Raw genomic sequence first — 9,001 nt, forward strand, 5'->3', positions numbered from 1 at the left:
TGATAAACAATTTTACCTCTGTCAGATTCGCTCTAAATGGTTTGGTTTCGGAGATATAAGCCAAAATCTACATTACATTTAACCCCTCTGTTCTATTTCTAGCCATGGCGGCCATCTTGGTTGGTTGGCCGGGTTGGACACATTTTTAAAACTAGATACCCAATTGATGATTGTGGCCAAGTTGGTTAAATTTGGCCCAGTAGTTTCAGAGGAGAAGATTTTTTGTGTAAAAGTTAACGACGACGGACGCCAAGTGATGAGAAAAGCTTACTTGGCCCTTTGGGCTAGGTTAGCTTAAAATAAAATGACAATTGAATGAAATAAATAAATAAAGGAGATATTAAGTCTACTGTATGTTTTTAAGCCTGTTTGATTTTTGGGATTTTCTAAACAATTGAATGATTAAAAAGATGTGGGATAAACGTCAAATAGACAGCAACCAAACAACACACAAATATCTACTGCCGTGTCCTAAGTATTATATTTGTTGATCGGGTTATTTCTGTTTGTTTAAATGTTTTTGTAAAGCTTTTAATTAGCTTTGGTGGTAGGATATAGTCTCATATGTCTGCCATATCAATTTATTTTTGTGTTTGAAGAATTAATTCAATGGTATTGTAAATTGGTATGATTGTCAATGAGACAACTCTCCAGTCTCCTTTTTTTTCTTCTGTTAACTGTTCTTGTATAATGGAAAGAAAACGTAAAATAAACCCGATGAGACAATCAAGTATGGATAACCACATATATGAAACCTGGTAACTAGACATAGAAATTGCATATAAAATGCATTTATCTTCGAATTACAATACATATTTACTTTGGTGTTATTAATGTCGGAAGAGCAGTACTCTTTGCCTGGATCACCATATATGATATCGGGCAAGACGGGAATACAATACAAAATAATAACGTATTAAAGACTCCGATTCTTTACTGAACAAAAAAAAACATAACACTCCAGAAGTCATAAAATAACGAACTCAAAACCTGTAATCCATAATAAAGTTTGCACCAAGATACGAACGATGTAACGATGTTAGATTTGGTGTGACTGACTTTGGAGATCTCACTTTTTTGTTAAAGTCATCGTGTTTTTTTTGCAGTGATGATGCACATTCTGTGGCTGCAGTGTGAGTTTTAGCTGTCCGTTTATGTTAAAGGTTCTGTACTCCTTTTGGCAAATAACACTGTCATACGGTACATGGCGGTGGAACATGTGGAGGCAATCTAATTGGCTGCTCACAACCATAGCATGAACGAATCTTAGTACCAATCAAGTATTTTAAGTAATATCCATCGTTATCATTATCGTCTTCCATGGATGCCTGTTTAACTGTGCTATGCTTTGAACCAAATATGCTTAAAAGTTTGAAATTTTCACAATTGCAAGTGCCCTTCCCGCTTTCTAAAAGACGTACAAAATGTGGATCTTTTCCAGAGGTACTAGCAACCATAAACCCGTTTTGTACACCAGGCGCTTTATTTACCAAACCAGAATTAACAAGCGACTCTGCTTTTTTCCCAATCGGCTCACGAAATGTGGGATCAAGATGAGTATCTTCTAGTGAAATAGATAAACTTTTATGATGTGGTTGTGGGTCAAGAGATGTTCGTGAAGTTCCAGGCTGTTCACCAACGGAAATCCGTATTGATGACCAAAATTGCGACGGTTTAAGTGGAACCTTTAGGAAGTCTGTTATATGCTTGCTGCGGGACGACTCGGAAAGTTTAAACCAAGCATGACTTGGCTGCACGTGTTCTATGTACTCGGTACGGATCTGATAGGGCCCCATACCAATAATTGCCTTCTCTGTGTCCTTTTTCTGCTCGTCAGCAAGTTCTCGCATTTTGGTGCAGAATACGGTCACTTCGTTTTCTTGGTAATCGGCCGTCTTTTGTTTTAATCTGTTATTCAAACTTTCGTTCGCATTTGTTGTGTAATGCGAAAAACCGAAACCACAACTAATTCTTAATGGAAGTAATAAGCAGTTTTGCACTAGGTTTTTTTTATACTTCAAAAGCCATGTATAAAACGCTGGCTCCGTCGTTTTTCTCGATAACATTCTTTCAAGTTCCAAATTGGCTTCAATTCTAACAATTTATTTTCGAAGTCGGTGTCAGTTAAACAATCTGCAAGTCCAACGTTTTTATCAAAAATATCTTTAACGAACTGGTTTGTATATGGATTATTTATCCCTAATGTATGCAACTTTCTCTCAAGATTTAATCGTACATGACGCTGGCACTGCATATTTTTGGAAATTGGCATGTACCTACTAAAGCTGTTAAAAATCGAACATTCATCATCTATTCCTATAAAGAGTGTGTCAGCTAAAGTGTTTCGGAGGGACACAATTGAAGAGGCAAAGAAATCAAAGGCTCTTTCCGTTTTGGTTTGATGAATAAGCACTGGTCCCAAAAATGTGGGACATTCACCTGTTCTGCGATGAATTTAATAGCTTTAAATTCTTGTACACAATGGTTAACTGTTTAGCAAATTGCTCCATGTCTTCCTTTTCCCTAAAACGTGCAATAAAAGTCATGATGAAGCATAAAAAACCTACATAAGTTTAACTTTATATAGCTAAATCACTGCACAAAACCAAAGCTAAAGAATGAACTACCGTATGACATTTTGAATGCTCTTGGTATCCTCAATAAAATGCATCTTTATAAATGTCTAATTGGTCTTCGTATGACGAGTTAAGCTCATTTCCAACAGATATTTATTTTTGGTAGTTTTCTTTATGTTATACTGTTATAAAACTGTTCCAAGTCAGAATCATGTATTTAGTGGTTGTCGTTTGTTTTGAATGTCATATTTGTTTTTCGTTTTAATTCACAAATCAAGGAGTTGTTATTTTTCGTTTCGTTTGCTTTACATTCGTTATTTCGGGGTCTTTTATAGATTATTATGCGGTAAGGGTTTTGCTCGTTGTTAAAGGTCAAACACTATCCTATATATGTTATATGTTATTTTGTCGCTGGTAGAGGATGGTCTCAATAGCAAACATATCATATTTTCTTTTTTAACTTTCAGTAATATGTTGATGGTATCGCAAACTTATTTCGAAGTTGAGCCTATTTTATTGATTTTATTCATGTGCGTCTACCCAATAACACTATTGGATTCAGCTAATGGAGGTCTGGCCTAAGCCAATATAACATCGGGCAAGAATGTGCCAAAAATATCGCAAGTGTTCGCAGATTGTACATGGGTAGCTGTCAAATTTGGATCTTTGTTCTTAAAATACAGTATTTATGAAATTGCTAGTGGAAAAATGTATGTTTTGTTTTAAAGATTGTTACTGTTTTACCTAGATAAAAAGGGGTAGCCAAAAGCTCGAAATTTTGTTTTCGATTCTAGTTCCAACATAAATACGTTTCCTTTTCTTTTGTTTTTAATTCTTACAAAATTTTCTTAATTTTTTCATATGCGACCTAGCCTGCAGTTTCTGTTCGAGCTCTCGATTTAACAGATTTGACCTAGATTATACTTCTTCCCATAGAGAAGGGCTCGAAAGGAGATGGCCCTCGCGAGTTTGGAATTTTTAGATAATTTGCGATGCATTTTCAATAGATAGGACTCACGTCAATATTTTAGCAATAATATAAATGTCGACTTGTTAGGTTGATGTCGTGCTGTTTTTAAATGTAAACTATATTCTGCATATTTTTTTTTTTAAGTTTACCTAATTGTTAATGAATCGCTGCTATCATTGCTGAGATCACTGCTGCTAGATATATTGATCACTGGTTGGGGATTTTTTCGACAGAATCATCATCACTGTTACTTTTTTCCATGGTACAAACATTAATAGGATCAGTAATAATGTCCAATGACGGTAAAAAAAGAAGAATCAGAATCAATGTATGAACGGTTGCTTAAATTATCAGTTTCATGCTTTTTTCCCTCCGAATCTGTCGAAATCAGAATTAAATCTGAATCTGCACAAATAAGCCCCTCTCTCTTTCATCCCTAGACCCGAAAGATGAAGATGTTTCCACGGTTTCCTGGTCTCCCCTTAAATAAAATGTATATTAGAGTTTCTACATGCATAATTCAGTTTTGGCTCTTACTGTGTTCCATGCCTCTTTAAGGTGGTATGGGAGTCTAAAATAAAAATGATAGAATTTGTTCATACTTTGCCAAAACGTTGTATCTATTGATACATGTTGAAAAATATAATAAAAATGATAGGTCACCGCGCATTTTCTCAAGCTACAGGACGGGACAAAATGACACATTTTGTATGGATTATACAGGAAAAAACACCATTTTGTGATTAGAAACTAAACAAAATGATAGAATTGTTAAATACTTCAGGAAAAGATAGCTTTCAGACACTGCTTTGAGAATATCAAAAGAAAAGATAGGGTCACCGTACGTTTTTTCCGGCTAAAATACAAAATAGGAAAATTCCATACAGAATCCTTCAGAAAATGCACTTTTTTAGAGTTACCTCCCCTTAAAATGCCAATTTAAAAAAAAATTAAAAACAACCAAAAATAATTAACATTTGCAAAAATATCAATATTTAGAAGTTATATTCTTCTAAATTGGTACTTTTAAATGAAAATGTACATTAAACATCTGCATTCCTGCATCAAATTTTGCTAACTTGATAGAAAATCTGGACCTTTGATTCTCTGTTTTTTACAATCCAAGATGGAAGAAGACACCCATACCACCTTAAGGGATTTACACATGAAAGAAAATGCTGACGGTCGGCACTTAAAGTTAACCAGTCATGAGTGCTGACACCTATACATGCAGCATAAGGCATTTACCATCCATTTCAAGTGATTTTGACGTCATTGTATCATGTAGTTTGGTTTCCATGGCAACAAAAAATGATTTTTTTTCGTCAAAAATGACATTAAGAAAGCGGCTTGTGGTGTTGTATTACATTGTTACGTATGTCCTTCATCCCACCCATCCTTATAATCACCTCCCATTTACCCCGGATCATGCTGTTGATTTGAATATAACAGAAAGATGGGGTTTTATTACCTATTAAACAACTCTCGACAAACGACTAAATGACACAGAAATTAACAACTGTAGGTTAACCTTCAACAATGAGCGAAGCCTATACCTCAACGTCAGCAATGAAAAGGACCCGAAATGACAAATGTAAAACAATTCAAACGAGAAAACTAACGGCAAAATTTGAACGAAAAACAAATATGTATTAACACATTGAAAAACGGCATTCATTGAAATACTAGTACAGGCTCCTGACCTGGGACAGGCACATACATACAAAATGTGTCGTGGTTAAACATGTAGGCGGGATCCCAACAACCCCCTAATCTTGGACAGTAGTGTAACATAACAGATCATAATAACATAAGACCGAACTATAAAAATCAGTTGAAAAAGGCTCATTAAGGCCCAGAAAAGCCAAAAATTTTCTTGAATTAAACTTTTTCTTAACCTGGAATTTTGACTAAAAAGACTGACTTGATTAGTAAAAAATGAAAAAAATGATTACTCCATAACTACTTTTTTTCAGAGATAACTTTTTTTTTTATATTTTCCACAAATTTGGCAGTATTCCAGATAAGTTTGACGCACTGAAAAATTAAGAAATGAAACCCGTAAAATTTATAATCATTGGGTATCGAACACACTGACAAAATCCTGGTACTGCAATGAAGTTTATGTCGTTGAATTCTTGTTTGTTTGTTTCCAAGTACGCAAATGAGTATTGTATTTCTTTGTGCATCATATTTTCCCGTTTCAATTGAAAATTTTATCCGCGCTTAGTATTCAAAAAGCAAAACCCCATGGGTTACATTCGAAACAAGAAAATTAATGAAAAAAAGAGACAGACTCTATAAAAAGATGAAAAAAATCAGGAAATGACAATATGAGAAACAAATATAAGCAAATTAAACATCAGGTACAAAAACAACTAAAACAATTATATTGGCAATACATTGAAAATATTATTACACCGAAACCTGATGAAAGCAAATTTTCAAACATGAAAAAATTTTGGTCATATATATGAAAAGCAAAAAAACTGATTACAGTGGAATAACATCACTTAAGCAAAATAAGACACAAAACAGAAATCCGATGCACTCAACAGGCAGTTTCAATCAGTTTTCTCAGAACCAAACAAAATCACTGCTACTGAATTTGAAAACAATCAGTACATGCAACAAAAAACAGCTTATCCTATCATGCCAGACATAAACATAATCATCAATAGTATCACCAAACTACTTTTAAATCTAAACCCATCAAAAGCAAGTGGACCAGACAAACTTAATTAAGTTAGCACATGAAATTTCGCCTATACTGTGCATCATATATCAGAAATCACTAGACACTGGCGAAGTCCCCACTGACTGGCGTACTGCACATGTTTCTCCCATCTTTAAGAAAGGGTCCAAATATAATCCAGAGAATTATAGGCCTATTTCTTTAACATGCATATGTTGCAAACTTATAGAACATGTCGTAGTTAGCGCAATCATGACACACGCAGACAACCATAACATCCTGTATCCCCTTCAACACGGCTTTCGAAAAAATAGATCCTGTGAAACTCAGCTTTTGGAATTTATAGATGATGTCACTAAAAATATTGAAACTTCAAAACAAACAGATGTACTCTAATGGACTTTTCTAAAGCTTTTGATAAAGTCAGCCATAATTTATTATCACACAAACTAAATTACTATGGGATACAGGGGAAAACAAATGCATGGATACAGGGCTTTTTATCATGTCGTACCCAAGCAGTTATTCTAGAGGGTGAGACTTCAGGCTATGTCCCTGTGAAGTCAGGAGTGCCTCAAGGATCTGTTCTGGGCCCAAGTCTGTTTCTATTTTATATTAATGATATTCCAGTTGGGCTAAATTCCACCATACGCCTTTTCGCAGACGACACTATTGCTTATCTAGTTATAAAAACTGCGAAACCCTACAAAAAGATCTTAACACACTAGGCATCTGGGAACATACTTGGAAAATGGCTTTTCATCCTGACAAGTGTAATGTTATGTCCATCCGTCGAAATAAAAATCCAATTACTTACAATTACACTCTACACGGCCATGTTCTTGAACATGTGGACAAGGCAAAATACCTAGGCGTGACAATACAATCAGACCTAAAATGGCATAGTCACATAAACACCATCTGTAACAAGGCTAACAGTACACTAGGTTTTCTAAGAAGTAACCTTAACATCAGTTCCACCTCAGTAAAGGAACAGGCATATAAATCCTTAGTCAGACCATCACTAGAATATGCCTGTTCAGTATGGGATCCTTACTTTACTGAGGACATAAACAAACTAGAAAAGGTACAACGAAGGGCTGCTAGGTTTGTCACTAACCGACATAGAAACACATCAAGTGTTAGTGACATGATTGACCACCTAAAATGGAGAAACCTAGCATACAGAAGAACTGATGCACGCCTTGTCATGTTCTATAAAATTTCATACCACCTCATTGCCATCACAGAAACAGACAGACTAATACAACCGCTCAGACAGTCCCGGAACATGCACGCACTCTCATATCAGATTCCATCCTGCAGAACGCAAATACGCCAACAATCATTCTTCCCACGCACAATAAAAAACTGGAACAGCCTTCCTCTGAGTATTGTTATGAGTGACTCTATAGAGTCATTCAAAACAGCCATATCAACCCACACCTACAGTCAGTAAATTCATCATGTGTAAATAGTTTTATCTTAATATATGATAAATAAAATAAAAATATGCGATATCACTATGTAAAAATGTTATAATAAATTTTTGTTTTTAATCATAAAATTAAAATTTTTCACTGTATATACGTCTCCACAATTTGTGGACCACAAAGCAATGCGCAGTGCAAGTGACATAAACTTCAACGTGTTGAAGGCGGTCACTAAAAAGTAGAAGTAGAAGTAGAAGTATTTATCTCTCTGTGACCTAAATAGACCAAGGTAAGGATGTTCGGTCTGGTTCCATGATTAATAAACAAATTGGGATTTTAAACCAATAAAGTCTTATCTTATCTAAATCTTATCTTAACACGCACTACGAACAGAGAAAATTATAAAGGAAACGGAATAATAATAATATGTACTATTGTATGTTTATATGCCCTCACTCTATTTCATTTATATTTACACATTTAAGCATACCTCTGTAGAAACTTGGCAAATTCTTCTTCCCACATGATTTTGCTTGACGAGTAGTTACAATATGTATGAGCCCAAAAAGAAATGCCACTTCGTTTTTAAATGCTTCACGCTACAGTGACCTGACTTCAAACGGATTAGCTGTTAACATTGATCAATACGTCAATCAAGTCTCATATCTGTTGCAATAATCTTCATCAAAAGATTTTAAGAATTGTTGATGACAAAATAAATTGATTTACTGTAAAGTTCAAAACTTCAAACAATGACGATTATGATTGCGTAGTACGGTAGATCTGGTGGGATTTTTTTCTTCAGAAAAACATCATAAAGGGAGCTAAAAAAATGGGCCAACTATTTGATTTTCACGGTAAGGGGCAGGAATATTAAAAAAATAATTATTACTTTGACCCGGTAAGAACTAAAAAAAATGATTTGGCATGAAGATGAGACAAAAACGAATTGAACTATCATGTTGAAATTTATAAGTTATAGTTACTCTGATTTTTATTTTTGAAAAATTTTTCCAAGTGATAGATGCTAATTGTTCATTCAGTGCTTCTGCTCTTTAAAGGTCATTTTCTACAAGGGCTGTTTGTAGTAGAAGTATTTTTTTCAAAGCTGTAAGTTATGTATTTCCAAAACAGGTGCTACTTTCTGTATTATCTGCTGTCATATTTTCGACATATTTGTTGTGTGCTTTTGTTATATCACTCTCTATTAATTTCGCCAGTTCTCATCATATTCCCCCTGATATTCCACCAAAAAACCGCTTCTTTCCGTTTCCGTTTCCGTTCCGCATTCCGTTTCCGCCGTTTAGCAACACCCGTGTTAAAATGG

The 9,001-nt window shown here is 34.7% G+C and overlaps 1 protein-coding gene and 1 pseudogene across 1 annotated transcript; one reads left to right on the forward strand and one right to left on the reverse strand.

Annotated features, from left to right (window-relative positions):
- Window positions 1-959: 959 nt before the first annotated feature.
- On the reverse strand, window positions 960-2,449 carry LOC139505286 (uncharacterized; annotated as a pseudogene).
- Window positions 2,450-6,992: 4,543 nt separating this feature from the next.
- LOC139505287 (uncharacterized) lies at window positions 6,993-7,700 on the forward strand. The gene has a single exon (XM_071294993.1). It carries the CDS (start codon window positions 6,993-6,995, stop codon window positions 7,698-7,700), a length of 708 nt encoding a protein of 235 aa, XP_071151094.1.
- The last annotated feature ends 1,301 nt before the right edge of the window (window positions 7,701-9,001 follow it).

The sequence above is a fragment of the Mytilus edulis genome, unplaced genomic scaffold (genome assembly GCF_963676685.1).
Source record: "Mytilus edulis unplaced genomic scaffold, xbMytEdul2.2 SCAFFOLD_252, whole genome shotgun sequence".
Lineage (NCBI taxonomy): Eukaryota > Metazoa > Mollusca > Bivalvia > Mytilida > Mytilidae > Mytilus > Mytilus edulis.